The 26121-nt window shown below is 39.1% G+C and overlaps 1 protein-coding gene across 1 annotated transcript; it reads left to right on the forward strand.

The window, feature by feature from the left end:
- Positions 1–24740, forward strand: LOC148880721 (Man1-Src1p-carboxy-terminal domain protein). Its single transcript, XM_088962721.1, has 9 exons — positions 1–527; positions 1793–1920; positions 2050–2121; positions 2216–2361; positions 2462–2576; positions 2667–2759; positions 12105–12242; positions 24132–24219; positions 24401–24740. Exons 1-9 carry the CDS (start codon positions 278–280, stop codon positions 24565–24567), a joined length of 1197 nt encoding a protein of 398 aa, XP_088818847.1. The 5' UTR covers positions 1–277; the 3' UTR covers positions 24568–24740.
- The last annotated feature ends 1381 nt before the right edge of the window (positions 24741–26121 follow it).

Consider the following 26121-nt stretch of genomic DNA (forward strand, 5'->3'; position numbering starts at 1 on the left):
GAAAACCTGTCACAAGACTCACAACAACTCCACAAGCAAACGCAGGAAAATAAACGATGCAGCAGATCCGGAATCGCCAGTCGGTTTATAAGGGGAGAGAAATTATTTAGACGCAACGGCCAATCGTTGCCAAACAATCTCTATGCGAACGTCACGTACTGGAAAACAAGAAAGAAAAAAGAAAAAGGTTTAAGGCCTTTGAAGCCTCCAGGGGCGTCTCAGACTCTCAATCGCATGGCGTCAGAGTTCGAAGAGCATTAGAGTTCGTTCGGAAATAATGGCTTCCACCCCAAAACGACGGAAATCACTGCACAAAACCCCCAATCATGAGTCTTCTCCATTGGCGTGGTTTTTGACGGAACCATCGCCAGACCTTTTTCCTTCCAAAGAGGAGTTTTTAAGGCTCCTCGCCGTCGTCTCTATTGCTCTCTCAGTTGCCATTGGTTGTAACTACGCAGTCAGTGTCCTCAATCGTCAATCGAAACCCTTTTGCGATAGCGGTGGAGCTTCTGAAGACTCAGTTTCTGGTGAGTTCCTTGTTTTTGTTTCCTTATATAGAAATTACACGGCTTCCCCATTTGGGGCTTTCTTTTATAATTTGAACTTCCCGAAGACAATGTTCGAATAATTTATTTAAACAAATGGATGATTTTGATTGATCGGTTGCTCTTACTTGGTATGTTTATAGTTGTTATTCAGTTGTTCATAGCTACTCAGAGTTACAAGGGTAATTTTTTTCTGCTCGGTTAGAAACTTAGAAGCGTGATTTCGTGGTTGATATGCTGCAGCCTTGGCACACTAAAAGTTGATAGTTAGTACTGTGGATCAATTGGTATTGGTACTATGGGTTTTTGTGGACAGTGTTTTCTATTTGTGAGTCTGCGACTAGTAATTGAAATCTGATAATGCTCAGTTTGGAAGGAGTACAAATACAAATATGTAGAGTGCAAAACCTTGCATTTTGTATTATTTTATATGTATTTGTACTCTTTTCAAACTGACCGTAAAGAACCATTCTTTTTCTTTTAAATTCTAACTCGTATGGATATTTTTTCCCAGTTTTGCATTCTTCATATTCCTTTGCTAGTTGAGAAGTTAATCTTAAAAGGGAAAGTAGATTTCTTATTTATGTGATCGACAAACACTCTTTGCTTGTTTTAACGGAATCAATATATGACATTTGCATAGATGTTTACACTGCGTACTGAGGGGATTTCAGTGATTTCCCTATAATCCAAAGTAGAAGTGTGCAGCTCCTTTTTGTGGAGAGCAATATTTTTCATGGTCATTGTATACAAGTCTACAACAATATCCAGGCTCTTATTTCATATATAAAACTGAAATATACAAAATGTAATTACAAACTGTACATTACTTCTGATTAACAATGTTTTATCAGTTAAATATGACAAATTCTATTATACTGAATTAGTATGATACCTGGAAACCTTTAACCAATCACAAATCCATGTGAACTTCAATGAATATCCGTTGATTGGTTACAAATTGGATGACACTGGTTGATTGGTTATCAGTTTTTTAGGTTTGATACCTTTTCGGTATCATAGTCAGACTTGTTATATACTCGTTGATTTCTCAATTTAAACTTCATTGTATTGGTTGTTGTCATATGGGCCTCTTGGCTGCTTTTCTCTTTATCATTTAAGATGATATTCTAGTTAAAATTTGAGCAAATTGTAGTTATCATGATCTTTGTAAGTTTTTTTTTTTTTGGTTATGATGTGATGATACTTGTATGGTCTTCCTTCATAACCAATGAAACCTGTTTCAGATGACTGTGAACCTTGTCCATATAATGGAGAATGTTCTGAAGGCAAGCTTGAATGTTTTCATGGATACAAAAAACATGGAAGGTTATGTGTAGAGGATGGAGAAATTAATCAAACAGCCAAGAAACTAGTGCGTCCTTTTGCAATCATATTTTTTTTCCTGACATAGTGCTTTACTTTGTGACAATAGAAAATACTTAATGAACTTATCTTTCTATTTCATTTTTCTAGCTATTAATTGCAATATTATCAAATGCAGTCGGAATGGGTACAACTACGTGTTTGTGAAACATATGTGCAGTTTTTGTGTGATGGAACAGGGACAATTTGGGTCTGTTTTCGAAACTAGCATTTGAATTTCATCCATATATATATATATTAGTGAATATTGATATCTGTAGTTCAACTACAATTTATTCTTTCAGGTTCAGGAGATGGGGTTATGGAAAGAACTTGATGGGTATCGTTTGAATAGAAATTTTGGCTTGAGTAATGATTCTTTTGTGTATACAAAACAGAAGGCACTAGAAGTTGTTGAAAGCTTGTTGGAAACAAGGAGAGATTCCAATGGGTATATTTTTCTTATCTTTGTTGCTTTAAAATACTAAAAGACTATTGATCCTTCTACTGGTTGTGTCACTTCATTCCTCTTCTTTTTCTGCTGCCTATAGGGTTAAAGAACTAAAATGTCCAGACTGGCTGGCAGAGCGCTATAAACCATTCCTCTGTTACATCCGGCAATGGATCTTGGAGAACACTTTGTATTTACTGCCCATTTCTACATTGGTATGCTACTTCAATAAAGCTTCTGAAATTTCCTCTGTTGTGTGATTGTGTGTCTACATATAAACATCTTAACATTATTAAGCTTTACAGCTTGTAGGTTTCATAACCTTATTGGTGTTGTTACTTAGGCGAGTGCGTAGGAGTAGATATTTATCGAGCAGAGCAGAACAGCTTTACCAACAGGTATAGATAGTTTGTTTTGAAGTTTTTCCTTATAATATCCACAAACTAATTTTGTGAAATGCCATAGGAGTGCATCCTTGTTAGAGGGAAAACCTGATTAAGTATGCAATGTTTTTCTTGGTTATAAGATTTAGTTGAAATCACAACTGGAAAATATGTTATGGCTCACATCCTAACTTAGGGGTCTTGACCTGTCTTTTTTTGTTGGAAAGATTTTATTGTAATTTTTTAACATTTAAAATAAAGGTTGGGGTCTTTATCTGAAATGTTATTGACAGGAGAGTCTAAATCTAAATATGTGACTTACTGGCTTAGTGTGAAAAATGCCTTGTCAACTCCTTACCAACCTTAAACAAGAAGTTTTTTGTAGATAGCTTTAACTGTAATTCAATATGTTGAGTGCCATTCCCAAATAAGTAGCATGTTTGAAACTTTATTTGAACTGGTGAAAGAAATAATATTTATTTTTACAAGTCTCTCAAAAAAATAATATTTATTTTTACTGAAATATAAACAGTTTCTCACAGTCACTTTTGGATATGCAAGTTGTATCTACTGGAGATTTTACAATAAATTTTTTGGATTATAGTTAAAATACAAGTAATCAGGTAATAGAACCATAAGCACATTCCATCTCTGGAATGTAGGAAAGGTACATACCAGCCCACTGCTGACTAGTTGGAGTTGGAGTTACAGATTGTTGCCTGTGTTCTTGATACAAATTCTTCCCAGGACCAGGGAGATCCACAGATTTATGATGCTTTCGCACTAGATATATAAGGTTATATTTAGATTTGTTTTGTTGAAAATTTGATAAAGTAGATAGAAAATGTTTCTTCCTCCCCCCTTCTCCTCAACTCTACATCTAAAACCCTTTAGTTAACTATATTTTATACATGCATACAATCCATGCTTTTGCCAGTGTGCTGAAAGAGAAAATGCTTTTAGTTAGATATTTCCTGAATAACATTTTTAATTTAGGGCCATTGCTTGGTGCAACAGGAAAATCTTGGGCTGCCAAGCATAGGAACACAATTTGATTCTAAGGGAAAATCCTTCCTGCAAGAAAAAAAAGAAAAGAAAAGAAACAATAATCTGGAGGCTAGAACTGTACCCAGTCCCCACCCTGGATCACAAGGAACTTCATTGAGTGCTGCACTTTTGTTTCTTGAACAAGGGTGGTGCAGATAAGGAAGAGGAAAGAATCCATGGAAAAATAAATCAGTTTTTCAATTCCTTCACCAATTTCAGAAATTTGGGTGATAAGGAATTGGTATTTGCCATGCTGTTGATGATGAAGCTATCCAAGACCACCTCCTTAGAATATCATATGTTGTGAACTCTTCAAACTTTTCAATGTCTTTACACAATAAGCGGCCCTAACTACAATGTTTTCTATCAAGTCTACCTTGCTCCATGCCTTGTCTTTAAGATTCTTGAATTCCTTTCCTCCCACACTGTCCATATTAAGTCTTCTAAAGATTTACTATTATTAGTAAATACAAAATTACTAGCTATGGTAATCTTGACTTGCTATTTATGGTAATTTCTGCAACTACTTTTTATAGTAAAATCGCAGTTTATCATTTTTAGTAGTTTTTTTGGGTTTCTTTACTAGTTTTAGTAGGATTGGAGCTGTTTCGGGAATTAGAATCCTTTTTTAGTGTCTCTATGAGTTACCTATCAGTTTGTGTTAGTTCTAAAGCACCTAGACAAAGTTGTTTCGAGTCCAAATCGGAGTCTAAAGAGGGACATCCAAGTTCTTATGTTAGGTCACAGTAATTGCTAGGAGGATTAATTTGATGAAGTAGAATCTGGTTTATAGAATTCTGGTCATTTTCAGGAGTGTTTCTCTTTTTTTTTTTTCCAATATTTCTTCTTCCAAATGGTCCTTCTCTTTGATATTTACTCTAATAGAAAGAGTTCCTCTCTTTCTTTCTAAATCTCTTACTCATTCTTTGGTGTATACCAAGCAATGTACTTGCTTCTCCATCTCTATTCTTCATACTTAATCACCCAAAGCCATTCATTCAACTCATAAAGTTCACCATGAGATTTGGAACTTTAGGACCCTCCCACCTTGTCCTACATCAAAGGGTCATTGTGCAATGTTGGTCCAAGCTATATGGGGTCTTGGGAGAGGTTGAATTAGGGGTGATCATTCTCAGCTTGGCCCAAATACCCAACCCAACTCAGTCCACGATATATATTATATATTTAATAATATATAATATTACATATTATATATACAAATATGTGTTATTTTCTTTCATATTAAATATTTTATATAAAAAAATTAATATATTATATATATCCGCAAGTTGACACATGAGTCAACTCAAGTATGAGACAATAACTTGTTCCCTAGAGTTGTTTATTGTTATATAAATGAAGTAATAGACAACCATGTGTTGAAAACCATATCCTATTTTTTGTGTCATAGACCCAAAGCCAAACCAAGCCCAGCCAACGTGTGTCCATGCAACAATTCTTTTTCATGTAATACACATCATATAATATAAAATTTTATAAATAATTATGTTTTCATTATTTGATGGCAGAGGTCCAAAGCCCAACCCAGCCCGGGCTAGGAATGGCAGTGAGGCGGGTTTGGGGCATGGACCATTCTCCCCATCACTGATCCCGACTTTGAAACAAATCCCTATCCCCAACCTTGATCCCTGTCGAGGGTAAAAATGACACTGTCCCCAATCCCCAATGGAGACGAGTCCCCATTGGGGATTCGAATCCCCCAAAATTTTAAATTAAAGGTGTTAGAGCTAGCCGAATAAGGGTAGGTTAGTCATTTTATTTTTGTTAAGTTATGTGCTTATGTGGCAATCTTAATAGTGAATTCCTGTCCCATACTTAAGTGGGGGTAGTTTAGTCTTTGTACTACTAATTAGAGGCTAATCCATATTAAGGGTCGATTGATAGGGTTTATTCTATCATGTTCGACTATTCTCTTCATCTTCATCTTCTTCTTCTTCTTCTTTTCTCCTGGTTCGAACTACTGTAGCTACAGAACAAACATTCCTCTTTTCTTAATTCGACTGAACAACACAAACATGGTATCAGAGCCAAGTTGACAACAGTCAATTACAACTTCCTCAACATATATTTCTCAGTTCTTTATTTTCGTTTTTTTTTTCCTGGTGTGAGAAATCTGGGGTAGAAGACTGCAACACAACCCAGATTCCTGCAGCAACTTCTAGGGTTTAGAGGTTGGACTTCTGGTGGCAGGGAAAGAGACAGAAATCGAGTGTCATGATTTCCTCTGATTTTTTAAATGTCCAAATGACCTCCATCAAACTTAATGGTGAGAACTATGTACCATGGGCCAAGTCAGTGGAAGTTTCTCTCAAGGCAAAGAGGAAAGTGAAGCATGTGAAGGAAGATAAACCACCTGTTGACTCTTCAGGGTTTGATGACTGGGAATAGGAAGATGCCCAAATCATGACATGGTTATGGAATAGTATGGAACCCAAAATAAGTGCCAACTTTATGTTCTTAGATACAACTAAGGACATATGGGAACATGCCAAGAAGCTTTATTCTGGGCAGGATAATACTACAAGGGTATATCAGCTCTATCAGGAGTATTTCGATCTGCAGCCAGGGAATAAAACCCTAGAAGAGTACAGAGAATCCCACACAGTCTGACAGATCAGCATTTGTGATAGCCAGAGGAGGTGGACGTGTTACTAAAGGGGGAGGACATGCCTCCCGAGGAGGTCGTGGTGGTGGTCGTGACTTAGGGGGAGGTCGTGGTAAAGGAAAAAAGTAACTCTACAAGGAAGTGTACCCATTGTGGTAGGGGCGGACATTCGGTGAATTTTTGTTATGATCTCCATGGCTTTCCTTCTACATGGGCCAATCATGTAGTAGCTGGTGGGGTTGATGTCAGTGATAACCAACAGGCAGATCTAACTCCTTCCAAATCTACATCTGTTTCCGGGAAGGAGATGGTGAGTGTACTGCGTGATGAGTATGAGCGGTTCCTCCAGACTACTTCACAACATACTACTGCCACCCTTGCCCACTCAGGTATAGCTTGTTTGTCATCCAAACCCTCTCCCTGGATTATTGACTCTGAAGCCTTTGATCACATGACCGGGACTCCAGGTGTGTTCTCTTCCCTCTCTAAAACTTCCACATCTCAAACTGTAACCCTTGCCAACGGTTCCTCTTCTCCCATCTGTGGTGTTGGTAACGTTGACACAACTTCTCTTTCTTTATCATCTGTTCTATATGTCCCTAAGTTTCCATTCAATCTTATGTTTGTTAGTAAATTTACCAAGACTCTTAATTGCTCTATTACATTTTTCCCTTCCTTTTGTGTTTTTCAGGATCTCAAGACGGGGAAGAAGATTGGTGTAGGGCATGGGGTTGGTGGATTGTATTACTTTGACGGAGTTGCACTTCAGACTTCACTCACTCCTCTATAATGGCATTGTCGACTAGGATATCCATCTCTCAAGGCACTCAAGATACTGGTCCCGTCTTTGAGTCATTTGTTGTCTTTACAGTGTGAATCGTGTCAGTATGAGAAACATCGTCGTGTTCCCTTCAGTCCTAGAGTTGAAAGTCATATGTTGAGTCATTTTGCTTTGGTCCATTCAGATGTTTGGGGCCCAATTAAAATAGAGTCTTATAATGGTTACAAGTATTTTGTCACTTTTATTGATGATTGTTCAAGGATGACATGGATTTATTTAATGAAAGAAATGAGTGAATTATTTTCCATTTTTCAAAAATTCCATGCTGAAATACATACACAATTTGGTGTTCCAATCAAAGTTCTTCGTTCAGATAACGATCATGAATACTTTCTTACTTCCTTTCAACAATATTTAGAACAACATGGCATCATTCATCAAACTTCATGTGCATCCACTCCTCAACAAAATGGGGTGGCTGAACGAAAGAATCGTCATCTCCTTGAAACTGCTCGGTCTATTCTTCATCATATGAGTGTTCCTAAACGATTTTAGAGTGATGTTGTACTTACTGCGTATTTCCTTATTAATTGGATGCCCTCCTTCATTCTTCATGATCGGTCTCCCTTCTCTATCTTGTTCCCCACCTTGTCTCCCTTTCCATTAACACCTCGTATCTTTGGCAGCTGGATGCACGCTCTATTAAGTGTGTCTTTATTGGCTACTTTTAGACTAAAAAATGGTACAAGTGTTACAATCCCATTACTCGAAAGTGCTATGTCTGTCCTGATGTCACCTTTTTTGAGTCTGTCCCCTTCTTCTCGGGACCTGAAGTATCTGTGTCTCCACCTTTGCTTCCTCTTCCTCTTCCAGTCAGTGATCCCATTCCGGGTGTTCTAGTTGGGGTTGACCCTTCACCTCCTCCAGTGCAGCTCCCTACTGAACGACCACCGATCCAGCACATGTATACTCATCGACAGACATCGACTCCTCCTCCAGCTTCTACCTTGTCTGCGGATCCTGTTGTTGCTCCTGTTCCTAAACCTTCAGAACTTGATTTTCCCATTGCTTTACGAAAATGTAAACGTAGTTGTACCCTCCATCCCATTTCCAATTTTGTTTCAGTATCTCGCCTTTCCGCTTCACATCGTCAGTTTGTTTCACTATTGTCATCTATTTCTATACCTAAATGTTCGAGAGGCTCTTAGCTCACCTGGGTGGCGGCAGGCAATGGAGGAAGAACTCTTTGCCCTTCAGCATACTCACACATGGGAGCTCACTACTCTTCCGCCTGGCAAGCATGTTGTGGGTTGTAAATGGGTGTATACTGTTAAATACTTGTCAGATGGTAGTGTGGAGCGTCTGAAGGCCAGACTTGTTGCTAAAGGTTATTCACAGTTGTATGGAGTGGACTATATGGAGACCTTCTCTCTAGTGGCTAAGATTGGCTCTGCCCGTGTCTTATTTTCCCCGGCAGTTATGTATGACTGGCCCTTGTTTCAACTTGACATTAAAAATGCCTTCCTTCATGGTGACCTTATGGAGGAGGTAATTATGGAGCAACCACCTGGGTTTGTTGCTCAGGGGGAGGATGGTAAGGTGTGCAGACTGAAAAAGGCAATTTATGGATTGAAACAATCGCCTCGTTCTTGGTTTGGGAAGTTTAGTGAAGTGGTGAAGAATTTTGGAATGAAACAATGCCAGGTTGACCACTCGATGTTCAGCTATGATTCAGAAGCCGGAAAGATTTTATTAATGGTCTATGTGGATGATATTGTCATAACTGGTAGTGACAAATAGGGGATTGATAAATTAAAGGTCTTTCTGCAAAATCATTTTCAAACAAAAGACCTTGGGACATTGAAGTATTTCTTGGGTATGGAAGTTTCTAGATCAAGACAAGGTGTAAACCTGTGCAAAAAAAAATATGTTCTTGATCTATTGGATGAAACATGACTGTTAAGTGCAAAATTCGCTGAAACTCCCATGGAACCAAATGCTAAGTTGAGCAGTGATACAGGGGAAATATTTGATGATCCTGGAAGGTATAGACAGATAGTGGGGAAGCTGAACTATTTGACTATCATGAGACCAGACATCTCCTTTGCAGTCAGTGTGGTGAGCCAATTTATGCAAAACCCTCGGATACCTCACTAGGATGCAATTCTTAGAATTGTAAGGTACCTGAAGGGAGCTCCAGGCCATGGGTAATTGTACAAACCAGGAGGAAAACTTGAAGTAATTGGGTATACAGATGCAGATTGGGCAGGCTCTGTGTCTAACAGAAGATCTACTACAGGCTACTGCACATTTCTTAGAGGAAATCTTGTGACATGGAAGAGTAAGAAGCAGGTGGTTGTGCCAAGGAGCAGTGCTGAAGCCGAATACAGAGCCATGGCACACACTGCATGTGAATTAGTATGACTGAGGAAGTTCCTACAAGAAATCGAGTTCTCCATGGATAGACTTATGAAATTGTACTGTGACGATCAAGCTGCACTCCACATCTCATCCAACCCTGTTTTTTATGAGAGAACAAAGCACATAGAGATTGATTGCCATTTTGTGAGGGAGAAGGTCCTTACTGGAGAGATAAGCAACGAACATGTGGGCTCAGGTGATCAGTGGATAGATTTGTTTACAAAAGGCTTAAGCTTAGGGAGAGTGAACTGTATATGTAACAAGCTGGGATTATATGACCTATATTCTCCAGCTTGAGGGGGAGTGTTAGAGCTAGCCGAATAAGGGTAGATTGGTCATTTTATTTCTGTTAAGTTATGTGCTTATGTGCAGTCTTAATAGTGACTTCCTGTCCCATACTTAAGTGGAGGCAGTTTAGTCTTTGTACTACTAATTAGAGGCTAATCCATATTAAGGGTCGACTGATAGGGTTTATTCTATCATGTTCGACTGTTCTCTTCATCTTCATCATCATCTTCTTCTTCTTCTTCTTCTTCTTTTCACCTGGTTCGAACTACTGCAGCTACAAAACAAACATTCCTCTTTTCTCAGTTCGGCTGAACAGCACAAACAAAAGGTTTTATAGAAAATAGATTTACTTGAAATAAGGGAAAAGTTTTTAAAATATATTAAATACATTTTGATATATATATATATATATATAATATAAATAATATTATATATGTATATATTTAATATATATAATCAGGGTTAAGGCAAGACAGGGATTTTACTCCCCATCCTTATCCTTGACCCCAGTCGGGTATCACTATCAATTCCTGTCCCCGCCCTCATCCCCGCCAAGGATGGGGTCGGGGAAGCTAAATACCCAGTGGGGATGGGGAAACTTTCCATCCTTAGCCTGGGTCCTATAGAACTGAGACCAGACTTATATTTTAGGCCCAGGTCTGGGCTATAACCCTTATTATAAGTGCTAAACCCGGCCCGGCCCATGATCAATCACCCCTAGGTTGATTGGTTACAGACCTAACCTTTGGCAACTTTTGTAATTTGTACAAAGTGTCTGCTCAGACTCAAACCTGTGTTTTCATGCATGTCAGCTTGATATTTTCCCATTGCACCAAGCAATAACCCATGCTTTTTATTTCTTGAATAATGGTTATAATGAATGTATTAGTAAATATTGTATTTGTACTAAAAAGGAATCTAAGTTCAAAGATTGAACAAGTGACACATTTAACAATGGACTTGGTGAGAAATTTAAGTTAAATCTTAAATACCCCTTATAAACTGGATTTTTTGGAAAAAATAGTGAGCAAAAGAGACTTTTCAGTCTGGGGGTAGAGGACTCACGGTCTGGGAACCTCATAACAAGCAACATATATTTTGTTCGGTGGATCCACCATATTGTTCTGACCTAAGATAGGTCCTAAATGATCAGTTGTTGTTGTTGTTTTTTTTTTTTTTTTTTTTTTTTTTTTTTTTTTTTTTTTTTTTTTATCAATGCCGACCAGTTGTGATTATAACTATCTGACTTTCAAATTAATTCCAGAACTTAAGAGAATTTCTCCACCATCCAAATGTTTGCAGTAAAACCACACAGTTGCAATATTAGTGTCCATCTATTTTTTGGCTCCCTAAGTCTCTAAAATGAGGCCCTTAGAATGTTGGGCTTCAGTCCTGTAAATAAGGGGCATGCAATAAGTTATGGGGCACCATGGGTCTCCTGGTCTCTGGCACAAGCTGTTGCCAAGATAGAAGTGAAAATAGTAGTTAATAGTTTTTAATTGATTTATTTGATAAATGTACAAGTTAAAAATAAAAACCATATAACTTATGTATTATTGTTACTTTTTTCTCTAGCAAATTGTTACCACTGAAGCTTATATTTAGCTATAAAAATTTGCAGCTTTGGGATGGATTCGTACATTTGATGTTGATGTCTGTCTTGTACATCATATCTTCTTTACTTTTAATACAATTGCTTTAATCCTTTTTAATAATTTACCAAAAAAGATGTCTGTATGCCCTTTCTTCTATAGTGCGGTGTAACAGATGTCTTTCTAATTTCTGCTTATGCGTTTTCATTTTCTCATAACTTCTCAATATTTTGTTTATCCTGCATGATCTATCTATTTCCTGGAAGAAATGCTTGTGTGCCCTCATTCTAGCATTTCCAGACATTTCATAAATGTATTGATAAAAAAAATCCATAAATGCTTAGCAGCTTCCTTAGTATGTCTCTTTTTAATCATCTTGAGCAAGTTCTAAATTCCTGTTGGCAATATTTTTGAAACTAGTGAGTAGGGACCACAATGTACATTTACAACCAATGCCGTGAGTCTATGAATTAATAAAAGCATATTATTATCCATGTCGAACAGAGAAAATTCTTGTCCTACTTTTGAACTAATCCAAATAAGAAAAAGGAAAGTGAAAAACTGCTAATTTATAGGTTTGTGGCATACTTCTTTTTATCAATTAGGTTTGTGACATACTTGAAGAGAATGCAATAATGGCAAAGAACCTGAATAGAGAAGGTGAACCTTGGGTGGTTGCTTCTCAGCTGCGAGATCATCTACTGTTACCAAGGGAGCGGAAGGACCCTTTGTTATGGAAAAAGGTACTATGCTTTATTCAGGAATCAGTCATACTTGACAAATGAACCCCTTTCCTCTGCAACCTTAACAACTAACATTTTTCAATTGTTACCCAACTTGCAGTTTCCTGTTAATTGTCTTCAGATTCTGCCTCTAATGTTGTTTGAAATATGAAAAAGTCCTAGCTGTGGTAATCCTTCTATGTGGTGCATTGGTGTCAGACTTGGACCAGACCTGATGGTTGACCTAGTCACCTAGTGATCTTTCTGGGTTCTGATTACTTGATGAGCTAACCCACCTGGTTAACTGGTAAAACCATGACCCACTGATCATTCTTTTTTTTCCCGTCTGGTCTGAGTCTGATGACACATTGACACCATGGATTTGGTGAGATTGAAAAAAGATAGCAAAAGTTTTGCTTCCTGTGAGTCATCACTGTGCAAAGAAAAATAAACAATTTCTATTATACACTTTACTATCATGAAACATTGCTCTTTATTTTTTTGAAATGTTCGATTTGTTTTCCCATGAAATGTTTTCTCTAGAATGTGCAGGCTATACAGTTCCATTTTCAAATTGCATCTCAAAGAAAGTTAAATTATAGGTTCACATAGTCCCAACTGTTGAGTCCCAGTGGCAATTAAGAAGGATGTATGGTCCTCCTTTTTGATACATAGTACATGGTAGTTGCTTCACTTTAAAAATTGAATATTTACTGCTTGTTTGCATGTTAGAAAATCATGTGCAACACATGCCCTTTTACTAGTATGCAAAAAATGCATGAACAGAATACCTTTTATCAATGGGGGAGAGGATAGTAAATCATCTATGGTTTGAAATTTTGAATTATTAAAGGAAGAAATAGGGATTGTTTAAATCAGTTTCAAATAGTAAAGTGTCTTTTTGCAGGTCAGTTGGCACACCGAAAATATTAAAAGTCAAAAACCATAAAACAATAAAACAATAAAAATATAAAATTCTTCTTGGAATTTTTGCATAAAACTTCTCCCTTCCATCATCTTGCATTTCCTTTGGAAATATTCTTTTATTTGGCTTTGAAGAGATTTTGCCTCTCAGTGTTTTTTTGATAGATAACAAAGACTTTTATTAATAGATATTAATAGAGAAAGATACAAAAGGAGGGGTAAAAACTCTTAACCCTCCCAGGAGTACAGTTCAGATTACAATAATGCCCAGAAAAAAATTGACTCTTCCCACCCCTTGTTTGGCCAATGAATCTGCCAAGGAATTGGCACACCTCTTAGTCCATTGAAACTTGACTTCCATGTTTTGAGTGAGCTGTCTAACTTTCTTCTTCTCATTTAGAAACTTCCACAAACTAGGATCATCTTTCATTAGCCAATTTATAGCCAACTTAGAATCACCTTCCACTATCAGTTTTCTGATATTTAACTCTTGAACTCTTTTTAACCCTTCCAAAACAACCAATATTTCATCTCTAAGAGAATCCCCCATCCAATAGAACCAGAATGCAATGCAATAATTCGACCTTCTCCATCCCTCAAAGCTCCCCCTATACCCGATGGGCCTGGATTTCCTTCGCTACTACCATCAAAGTTTAGTTTGGTGAACCCCGAAGTTGGAGGGGTCGAGGGGACCAAACTAGGTTAGATGAAACCTTCCTTGGAGCTGACCAAGCCACTTCTTTCCACTTCCCTGATGATGTCTCCTCCTGAATAGTATTAAAAAAGTTGCAAAGTCTTAACCCAATGAACCACCCTTATAGAAATTAATTCAATGATTACACCCTTATTTCTTTCTTTCCCATGAAAGGTCAGTAGAGATCACTAATTGCAGATTTAGTCGAGTTTCTTGTGAAGGAAAGAGAGGGAAGATGAAGATTTCAGCAGTAGAGAAGAAAGGAGAAGAAGAAGAGAGTAGGAAGTCAACCCGGATTGTGAAAAAAATTAACCCTAGCCGCCCCCCTCTCATTATATTTATACTTATAAGGATGGGATATTACAAGATGCCCTTAGTAGGGCGGCTACTAAAAGCTGAGCAGTCACAACTTAAAAAAACATAAACTAATGGGCCTAAAGCCTAACAACTTCCTAACTAAATAAAAACAAACCGGACCAATTCAACACTCCCCCTCAAGTTGGGAGTAAATGTCACACATTCCCAACTTGCGTAGAACATGCTCCAGCTTGTTCTTTGCATCACCTTTTGTGAGAACATCAGCGAGCTGCAGATCAGAAGCAATGTATGGAAGACAAACTTCTCCAGAAGTTACCCTTTCTTTGATAAAATGTCTATCCACTTCAATGTGCTTAGTTTGGTCATGTTGGACTGGGTTATGGGCAATGTTAATTGCTGCCTGGTTATCACAGTATAGCATCATAGGTTCTTCTGCCTGTACACCAATTTCTTCTAACAAGGAACGGATCCAGAGAGGTTCTGAAACTCCATGTGCCATGGCCCTGTATTCGGTTTCAACACTTGATCTTGCCACCACTGTTTGTTTCTTACTCTTCCATGAGACAAGGTTACCCCCAACTAGGGTGCACACTCCTGAAGTTGATCTCTTGTCATCAAGGCATCCTACCCAATCTGCATCTGTATAAGCCTCTAGTTTCAACTGTCCATGATCAGTAAACAATATGCCTTTGCCCAGGTGTCCCTTCAGATAAGCAAAAATCCTGTCAACTGCCTCCCAATGCTGGACTCGTGGAGCATGCATGTATTGACTTACTACACTTATTGCATAGGAGATGTCTGGTCTTGTCATACACAAGTATAGCAGCTGACCCACAAGTCTGATATCTCCCAATGTCCTTTATTGGTTCACCTTCTGATGCATTGATTTTATGGTTCTGATCAATAGGGGTGTTGATTGCCTTTGTTCCAAGCTCCCTTGTCTCTTGAAGAAGATCCAATACATATTTCTTTTGTGAGATAAGAATTCCATGTTTTGATCTTGCAACTTCAATGCCTAAGAAGTATCTCAGTTCTCCAAGATCCTTAATTTCGAACTCCTTATGTAGGTTCTTTTTCAGACCATCAATCTCACTCAAATCATTCCCGGTGACAACAATATCATCCACATAAACAATTAGGACTGACACCAAAGATCCCCTTCACTTCACAAACAAGGTGTGATCGGATTGAGTTTGAGTGTAGCCAAAAGCAATCAAGGCCTGTCTGAATCTGTCAAACCATATTCTGGGAGATTGTTTCAAGCCATAAAGTGATTTTTTAAGCCTACATACCTTTCCCTTTTCAATATCATTGTAAAAACCAGCAGGAAGATCCATATACACTTCTTCTTGCACATCCCCATTTAGGAAAGCATTCTTCACATCAAGTTGAAACAAGGGCCAAGAGTATGAGGCAACAAGAGAAAGAAGTATCCGAACAGAGGTCATCTTTGCAACTGGCGCAAAAGTTTCTAAGTAATCAATTCTATAGGTCTTGTGTACCCTTCTGGTAGATCCACAATGTCCCATGTCTGATTCTTAATCAAAGCTGCCATCTCTTCCTGCATAGCTGTCTTCCACTTAGGTTTGGAGAGAGCCTCACTAACACCCTTGGGTATAGACACTGAATCTAGAGAGGAGAGAAAAGCACGGTAGGAAGGAGAAAGTCCACTGTAGGATAAGTACTGTGAAATACAATGAGCAGTACACTTTCTCTTCCCTTTTTTGAGAGCAATAGGGAGATCAAGGTTATCTGTAACAGAGTTAGTAGGATCAATGGGAACTGAAACAGTAGCGGGACCAAGAGGAATATCTGAATCCATGGCAGCCGAATCTGGAGTCTCCAAGGAATCGATAGGAAGTGATGTGAGTTCTACTATAGTGGAATCAACCTCCTTGTGAAGTCTCTGTCGTAAGTAATGTTGAGAAGCAAAATGCAAAGGAGGTGGCAAGGTAGGTGCCACAGGGTGGTGGTCAAGCACAGGAGTAGACACAGGGACTAGAACTGGGAGAGGAATAGATTGTTGACTCACTTCCCCAAAACACTCCCCCTGAGAAGGATTCTTTGAGAAGAAGTACGATGATTCAAAAAAGGTGACATCCATGGTAACATACCGGCTCCCAGAGACTGGATCATAGTAGCAGCACCCTTTCTGATTCTCTGCATATCCAAGGAAGACACTTCTTTGCCTTGGGATCAAGTTTCGAGCAGTGAGGACCAAGGGTATGTGCAAAGCAGACACACCTAAACATCCTGAGAGGAATATGAAACATCTCCCCCTGAGAAAAAAGAAGACTGAATGGGGTGTTGAATCCAAGTATACGAGAGGGCACCCTGTTAATCAGATATACTGTTGTGAGAACTGCAATACCCCAAAACCGAACTGGAACTGTAGATGTGATCATCATGCTTCTTGTAGTCTCAACAATGTGTCTGTTCTTCCTTTCTGCAACACCATTCTGCTATGGACTGTAGGGGCAACTGCTCTGATGGACAAAACCATATTCTAACAGATATGAGGCAAGATGTATTTCAAAATATTCCCTGGCATTGTCAGATCTGAACACCTTTATTCTTGTTCCAAACTGTGTTAGTACCATATGATGAAATTTCCTCACTAAGGATGGTACCTCATCGTGGGATCTCATCAGGTAAATCCAAGAGTATCGTGAGAAATCATCCACATAAGAGAAAATAGTGATAGCCTCCCATGGAAGGAACATGGTAAGGGCCCCACATCCAAATGAATAACATCAAAAGAATAACATCTTTTATTACTAGGTTTAAATGAATGTCTACAATGCTTTCCAAGTTGACAACTTTCACACTCCAGACTTGACAAACTAACAGACTCAAAAAGTTTTGGAAACAAAAAACTCAAAGATGAAAACGGTAAATGACCCAAACGATTATGCCAAAGCATAATTTGACTCACTGACCCTGACTCACTATCCCTGTTGACATGATGACTCTGATGAGAAGGAAGTACATCTAGGAGGTAGATTCCATTCACTTCACGACCACTCCCAATCGTCTTCTTTGAATCCAAATCCTGCAAAATACAACGACCAGGAGAAAAAATTACTGAGCAGTTCAGGTTCTTAGTCAAACTACTAACTGATAACAAATTAGTGCTCAATCTGGGAACATGAAGGACAGAGGGTAGAGAAGTAGAATCAGTAATCTTGACAGATCCCTTCCCAACAATAGGAACATGGGATTCATCAGCTGTGGAGACCCTATCTCTGCCAGAACAGAGCTAGTAAGTTGAAAAAATAGTAGAGCTCTGGGTTATGTGCTCTGAGACTCCATAATCTATAATCTAAGGAGGTCCCTCCATACCTCAAGTGGAAACATAATTTGCAGTGATGTATGAACTACCTGTGTGAGCAAAGGAAGTAGAGTGGACTCCACCAGTGCCACCTGTACCTTGTTGTTCGCTTGCGGCTGAACTGGAACTGGTTGTATCCCGCTAGTTTAGAAGTAGCCCATACCTCTCAAGTTCAGCCCTTATTGCAGTAGTTGCAACAGACTCCATAGCAACTGTAGTAGGAGGGGCCGGAATGTCACCAGTAACTGCCATGTGCGCATTTCCCTTCTTATTTTTCAATCTAGTCGGCACAAGATGTGGGTGAAGCTTTCAACAAGTATCTCTTGTATGTTTAGGCTTCTTACAATAGTCACAGATCAGATCTCTTTTATCTTCCTTCTTGATGTCACTGCCACTTTGTTTAGGTTTCACAACACTTATCATGGCAGACTGATCAGAAATAAGGTTTTTCATCACCACATCTCTCCTGCACTCCTCCCCTGACACAAAGGCATATGCTTGGGAGAGAGTAACACTGTCCATGGAAAGAAGGTGTTGTCGTGCAATATCATACTCAGGATTAAGGCCAACAAGGAATTCAAACACTCTATACTACTCTAGATGTTTCTGATAGGTAGTTGCATCCTTAGTGGTTTCCCAAGCAAATGTCTCTAAATGGTCAATCTCTTGCCATAGGGTCCAACCTAAATGTAGTAATGGTCCCATCCCCGAAAGGGTCTCTAGCACCTCCATCCACTGGTCCCATTTCACTCCCGGGCTTATTTTGAACTCCGTGGCTCTCCATGCTTCTCAAAAAATGTAAAGAAAATAAGTGAAATTTGCAGCAAGATCAAACAAAACACCTTTTGGAACCAACAACACCTTTCTGGTGTCGTAGATTTTCTTCCCACAAAAGATTCCTTTTCAGTGGGACGGGAGAAGAGAGAGAAGAGGCAGCTGCCCTCTCTAGAAGCCTCCAAATCAGGCAGGACTTGAATCGCCCCTTACAAAAAACTCCAAGGAACCCTAAAAAATTAGGGCGCCACTTCCTAGGTCAAAATTGAAGAGTCCAACAGAAACATGACTCTTCCCTTTTCTCCAGTTTTTCCTGATTTTGATGAGAAACCCTAAGCCAGCTATATGGCACACAAATCCACCAAAAAAAATAAAAAAATTGGGCTTACCCGAGAGCTTCGATCAGCCTCTTAAATCACCATGCAGTCGGTCGATCTAGGGCTGCATGAGAGAACAACTTCAAGGAACCTTCGACCTGCTCTGATACCAAGTAGAGATCACTAATTGCAGATTTAGTCGAGTTTCTTGTGAAGGAAAGAGGGGGAAGATGAAGATTTCAGCAGTAGAGAAGAAAGGAGAAGAAGAAGAGAGTAGGAAGTCAACCAGGATTGTGAAAAAATTAACCCTAGCCGTCTCCCTCTCATTATATTTATACTTAACTTAAAAAGATGAGATATTACAAGGATGCCCTTAGTAGGGCGGCTACTAAAAGCTGAACAGTCACAACTTAAAAAAACATAAACTAATGGGCCTAAAGCCCAACAACTTCCTAACTAAATAAAAACAAACCGGACCAACTCAACAAGGTCCATTGATTCATTTCCTCCCAAACTGTCCAACATACAACTGCTCTTACACATCTCCACTGAATTTTCCCTCTCTTCTTCAACCCCCTAACAGTAGTAGAATGGAATAGGCTTTGTGCATTTGAGGGGGGGGGTCCACCTGCAACCAAAAAGATAGAAAAACCAACAGCAGATCTCTGAAACAAATGGGCAGGAAACCAGTAAGTGATAACAAGTCTCACCATTCTTCTTACAAAGGATGCACCAGTGTGGGGATAAAAACCAATTAGGCCTTTTTCTTTGAAGTAAGTCGCAAGTGTTACACTTTTCAAAGAAAGCTTCCCAACAAAAAGCACAAATTCTGGGAGGGATCGGTCTACCCCAAACTTCCAAAACTGGAAATGGGAGTCCAAAAACAGGTGGGGAATGAGCCAATTCTTTGAAGAAAGAGGAACAAGAGAAGACACCCGAAGGAGAAGGGACCGAAATCCTACTATCCCTCCTAGAGGGGTCAATAACCACCTCATCTATTATTTTTAGTAGGTCAGAAATAAGGTTCAGTTCAGAGTCTCTAAGGGCCCTTCTAAAGCCCAAGTTCCAGTCAATAATTGAATTAGAAGTGGTCAAAAAAGTGGAGATTGGCTCATTTTTAAAACGTGATGAAGAATACCAAGAAGGGAATAGCTCTTTCAACGGAGTGCTTCCCACCCAAACATGATCCCAAAATTTCACGAGGTTAACGGAGCACAAGTCATACCTAATTAGAGGAAGGAAAGAAGGAAGTAAGGCATGAATGGATTTCCAAGGAGAAGCTCTCGTAGCCCTAGCTGATACTCCCGAGTCCCAGCCATCTGCCGCTTGCCCATGAATACTGAAGACAACTTGAGCCTACAATTTATCCCTCCAAAGTCAACCTCCAAAGCCATTTCCCCAATAGAGCTTCGTTCTTTTTCTGCAAATTACCTAAAGGAAGCCCACCATCACTTTTGGTTTTGGTAAACTATATCCCACCTGACTCTATGGTCCCTTTTCTCCTCTCCTGGTTCCCATAAGAAATCTCTCATTAACTTTTCCAAAGTCCCACATATTCCCTTAGGCATTTTAAACACCGACATAATGTAAACTGGCAGATTGGTCAGTGTTGACTTGATCAAAGTTATCTTGCCTCCCATGGATAGGTAATTTTTCTTCCAAGATGCTAACCTCTTAGTGAATCTATCAATCACTGGATTCCAAAAACTCTTTTTGCTTGGTTATCCCCTAGTGGCAGCCCCAAATAGATCAATGGCCATTGAGCAATCTCACAACCCAAAATTCAGGCTCTATCCTCCACCTCACTTTCACTCAAATTAATGCCAATCACATAGCTTTTATCTAAATTCACTTTAAGATTAGTCACCTGTTCAAACACATTGATCACTTGCTTTAAATTACCAGCCCAACTTACCTCATCCCCACCATAAAAAAGAATTGTGTCATCAGCAAATTGTAGATGTGTTACTGGAACCCTATTCCTCCCTATCCTCTAGCCTTTCACCAAGTTTCTAGAATCTACCCTCTCAATGAGCTTTCCTAGGACTTCAACAATTAGGGTAAAAAGGAAAGGAGAAAGGGGGTCTCCTTGCCTAATGCCCCTAGTAGCCAGGAAGTGATCTACCACCTTACCATTCACTAAAATGGAATAGTGGCAAGTCCTAATACATCCTTTCACCCACTTGCACCACTTCTGTCCAAATCCAAAAGACACTAAGACTTCCAGTAGGAATGACCAATCCACCAAGTCATATGCCTTTTCGAGATCCAATTTGCACACCAAACCTTTCTTCCCACTTCTTTTGAAATCTTCCACACTCTCATTTGCAATTAGGATTTGATCCACAATTTGTCTATTCTTCACCAAGGCACCCTAATTCGGGGAAATTATTAAGGGTAGCACCTCTCTAATCCTCCGAGATAACACCTTAGCAATGATCTTATAAAGGCTGTGTACCAAACTAATGGGCCCGAACTCTTTAGGGTGGCAAGCTTCTCCCTTTTTTGGAATCAGAGCAAGGAAGGTAGAGTTTAGACCTGGATTGATCACCCCTCTTTCAAATAATTCAGAAAACACTCTTTGAATATCCTCCTCAAATATCTCCCAGCAGTCTTGGTAAAAAGCCATTGTAAAGCTATCAGGACCAGGTGCTTTAGATCTATTCATAGAAAATGTGGCTACCCTTATTTCTTCCAATTCAAAACTTCTTTCCAACCACACCCTCGATTCTTTCGGGAATTTAGGCCACTCCAAACCCTCAATCTGTAATCTGCTAGACATAGGTCTTCTATAGATGGATTTGAAATGGTCCACAAAAACCCCTTCAATCTCATTTTGTTGGGTTAATGTTACACCATTAATCACTAGCTTGGAGATAAGGTTCTTCTTTCTCCTACCATTGGCTATAGCATGAAAGAATTTTGTGTTCCTATCACCTTCCTTTACCCACTTGTGTTTGGACTTTTGCCTCTAGTTAATTTCTTCTTTGAAGAGCACATCCTCCAAATTTTTCCTCAGCTCCCACCTAAGCTTTTTGTCCCTTTCCCCAAACGAGCCTAGTTCTTCTTTTGCATCTAACTCCTCAATCTGATTAATCAACTGTTGTTTTCTTTCCTCTAGCCTCCCAAAATGACGAATATTCCATTCTTTGATTTTACTTTCAACTCTTTCAGCTTCCATTGAAATTTCATACCCTCCCAGTTGACCCTTGGGTTACTTCCTACCCACCATTCCTTTCACTTTCTCCTTGGAAAGCTATTCAAGGTATTTTGCCTCTTATGCTCCCTTATTCCAAATATGATGTTTGCACTGGAAATAAAGTCTTGTTTTGGGAAGATGTTTGGATTGGTGAAAACTCCCTTAGAGATAGATTTCCTTCTATTTACTCCTTGTATAAAACAAAAGAAAAATGATCTCTTCAGTGTTTGTTGATAACTCTTGGGATTTGGGCTTGAGAAGAGGTCTAAAGGATTCTGAAATGGGGATGGTTGATGATTTGATCATTCAGTTAGGGGAAGTCTTTCTTGATTAGTCTTGTAGAGATAGCAGAATTTGGAAACCTTTCCCTTCTGGTTTTTTCAATTGCTCTTCTTTCTATAACATTTTGCTTCAGACCTCTAGCCTTGTAGGGAATTTTCCTTCAAAGGAGGTGTGGGGTAGCCTTGTACCCCCAAAAATTCAGGCCTTTTGCTAGGAAGTGGCACTCCAAAAAATCAACACCTTGGATTTATTGCAGAAAAAAGAGGCCAAATATGTTCCTCTCCCTCCATGTTTGTTGTCTCTATTTGGGTTTTGGTGAGACAATTTCACATTTACCATTATCATGCCTCTTTTTGTCCTTTATTTGGTTTTGGTTCTCTTCTCTCTTTGGCTGCAGATGGACTCCCTCCTCGAGCATGGTGAAGCTCTTTAATCCAGCTTTTTGCAGGCAACCAATGGTTTGTGGAAGAATTATGTGGAGAGCCACTAGAACTACTGTATTGTGGTCAGTGTGGGAGGAAAGAAACAATAGGATCTTCAAAGGTAGTTGTAGATCCAAGGAAGAGGTTGTGGAAGGAGTAACTACTAAGGTTATCCATTGGTCGAAATCCAATGATCTTTTTAAGGATTTCTCAGATGAAGACATATATAGAAGTTGGGGTATTGTGGCATTTACTACTACTACTACTTCCAAAGCTATGATACAGGAAGTTTGGTCCCCACCGGCACAACAAAGGGTAAAACTGAACTTTGATGGAAGCTCTATAGGTAATCTGGGCCCGTCTGGTATAGGAGGTGTTTTTCAAAGATAATGAAGGCAAAACAATGGCTCCGTATTCAGGTCCAGTAGGAGTTGGAGATTCCTTAAGAGCGGAAATCTTGGCACTACATCAAGGTGTAGAACTGGCCAAACAATTGGGGCTACAGCAGATTGAGATAGAAGGAGACTCCAAATTGGTAATTGGGTGGATGCAGTCAGGGTAGCTAGGAATTTGGCAATATAGACAGCTGACAAGGGAAATACTTAGCATAACAAGGGAGGTGGGTGTTTGTTTCAAGTGGGTAAGGAGATCAGCAAATGGTTTTGCTGATGCCCTAGCAAAACAAGGGACTGTAAGGGAGAGACTTTACTTGGCAGTGCTGTAATGTTTGATGTTTATTGGATCAACCTTTTCTAATAAGGGTTGACTTCTGTATTTCAGTTTAATTCATCTCTAATGAAAGTTATCGTTTCTGATAAAAAAAAAATTGAAGAGGTTTTGCTTTTTATATATAGTCTATGGGATCATAGTTCACCATGGTCCATTCATTCTTGCTGTTTTCTTCATTTACTTTTCTGAAACTGCATCTTGTTCTGTATGGTAGAAGCTATTTGTTGCGTCCTAGACCTTTCTTTTCCCTGTACTTCATTCTTGTGAGCTCCATTGAGTTGAGCATTATTACATTGATATGTCAAACAGTTCTCTGTTTTGTTTTCTACGGTGGAGGCCCTTTGGCTGACAATTGTATTGTTTCACTAAAAAGTGCCTTTTATGAATGGTTCAATTTCAAATTTCTTACAATGATGGATCCATTTTTGCCGATTTGGTTCACGCCATAATTTGTTTGATAAATATGTTAAAAGATAAGCAAAGTAAGAAAATGGCTTCATCAATATTTGAGAAAAATGTGGGAAATCCACCTTGAACTGGACATACTATACAATGGAACGGATTTAGCATCCTATAGTGTGGACATTGTTGCCCTGATGAAGGTGGCATTCAAACCCAAGCCTCTGCTACTACCAGCAGGAGACTCTACTGGCAAGCTATAATCCTCCTTTCTTCTAAGATGTAGTTTTGTTCTGCATAATTGGAGAATCTGATTTTTGTTGCTTTGAAGTAACCTGCTTCACAATTTTTTTCTTGTCACACTCTTGAATGTCTGCGACACTACACTCCTTTTAACTTGTATGACCTTAAGAGGCTTGCCTATATGGTGTTATTTTCTACAGTCTATGACTTAACTGGTTTTTACATATTCATATTTTCACTTAAGAATTCTTGGTGATCAATTCAAATCTTTGTTGTAGGTTGAGGAGTTGGTGCAAGAAGACTCACGTTTGGATCAGTACCCAAAACTGGTAAAGGGCGAGTCAAAAGTGGTATGGGAATGGCAAGGTATTGTTGCATGTTTCCTCCATATTGTGATGGTTTTTTTATTCTCTTCTCATCGTTCTTAGTTGTAAATTATAGTGGGGTTCCAGATATCTTTTATTATATCCTCTCTTTTTTCGGTGCCTTGCCAGTTTGAATCAAAATGGAAATCATATTATACTTGTGAATTCCTTGAATTTTGCAGTTGAAGGTTCTCTCAGTTCTTCAAGGATGAAAGCAAAGGGACGAATGGACAAATTGAAATCCAGTTGGGGCATGTGTGATTCTTCTGCTCAACAACAGCAAGAGGAACATCAGCAGCAACAGCAACAAAGACACACGTTGAAGGCTCTCGGGCTGCTAAATTCTTGATATATATTTTTTCATGGCTATGCTTTATGTATTATATAGTATATTATTGTCTTTCTCTAATGGTGGGGCCGAACTAGAAGATACTTTTGCAGCATTCTACGCAGTGATGAATCCCCAGGCCCACTCTACCATGTATTTTATCCAATGAAACTGCTATCCCGGTGCTTTATTCATATTTCATAGCCCTGCAGTTCCATAGTACCTGGTCTTTGTATGTGGCAGCCTTTAATTTTCTTGTAAGAAACTGTAACGAGGTAGGAACTGTTTCATGGAATGGTCTGTCGAAACATGGAGACCTGTTTTCTCTCTGTGGTGCATCGTGTCAAAATCATGTTCAAACGGGCATGAATTGATGATATTTGACGAGGAAAGAACCTTAAAAGAAATTCCTGCCATGGTTCTGAAAACTGGACTGGAAAGGATCCGCTTTGAGCACCGGTTCCCGGGTCAAATTATCCGACTGTCCAGTCCAAACCCCAGTCAGATGGCTTTGGGGGTCCAAAACCAGACCCTGAGCCGTGATCAGTTCCTGAGTCAACCGGTCTGGTCATCCAGTTTGATCTGGTTTTTACATGATTCCTGTGTGAAATTTGAACATGTGAAAGAAATAAAATATCACATCAAACTAGCGTTTGAAATTAAAGGAAATTTATGGTTTGTTTCTCTGAGAAATTTTTATTTATTTCCTGAACTCAAACCCAAGTTGATTCACTGGATCAACAATATGAGTGCCTGGGTCAGTGATTCACTGATCAAATCAACTGTTTTTTGGTTACCTATCAGGTGACATTTTTTTGTGTGTGCGGGGGGTAAGTACACTGCAACCCAGAATTATGAATGACAGCCCCTCATATTCTACTAGTTACCCCCTTTCCCACAAACTGCATACTGCCCGTGAATTTAACATTAATTCATGGTCAGGATTCATCCCCCTACCCCTACATGATGGGGTTAAAAAATTCGGACCTGGACTGATCAGTCATTCTCCCTTTTTTTTTGTCCAACCATGGTCCGGTCCAGTTTTGAGTCAAACCCCCTCCACAGTACCTCTTGAATAGTGATAGATTTCTCACTAGTCCCTGTTTTTACAAATTCAAAAATTTCTAAGGTGAAATAATTAACAAAAACCCCTTGATTAAAACACTGATGTGTTCAAAATTCATCGGGGTGGTGGTAAATAAATGTGATATCTAGGTGACAATTCTCAGCCCCGATTCTACCTGTACTTGCATAAATGACTAAAGGAGAAAGAAATCATGAAATTAGATCATTCAAACTATTCTTGTCTCTAGCGCTTGGCTAGCATGAAGCTTCAAAAATGTTAAGCTGAAAGAGCATGGGAAGTCCTATTTTTCCGTATTTCTGCTAGTAGGGTCATTTAGGCTATGTTTGGTTTGAAGGAAAAAAAGGTAGAAAACCTTGATTGTAAAGGTTTCCCTATCTTTCCCTACCTTCTCCGTCAAACCAAACACAACCTTAAGGGGCATTTGATAACTTTTCTACTGATATACGACCATCAGAACTTACGCACAACCTTCGAACCAAAAACTTAGG

Source organism: Nelumbo lutea, chromosome 1, assembly GCF_056320005.1.
Source record: "Nelumbo lutea isolate HS-2025 chromosome 1, American lotus-T2T, whole genome shotgun sequence".
Lineage (NCBI taxonomy): Eukaryota > Viridiplantae > Streptophyta > Magnoliopsida > Proteales > Nelumbonaceae > Nelumbo > Nelumbo lutea.

Bases quoted from the DNA above. Each gene is read 5' to 3' on its own strand.
- LOC148880721 (XM_088962721.1), top strand. From the start codon at position 278: ATGGCTTCCACCCCAAAACGACGGAAATCACTGCACAAAACCCCCAAT. The intron at 2,760-12,104 runs GTATAGATAGTT...TTTATCAATTAG, and splicing joins CAGAACAGCTTTACCAACAG to GTTTGTGACATACTTGAAGA. The intron at 12,243-24,131 runs GTACTATGCTTT...TCTTTGTTGTAG, and splicing joins ACCCTTTGTTATGGAAAAAG to GTTGAGGAGTTGGTGCAAGA.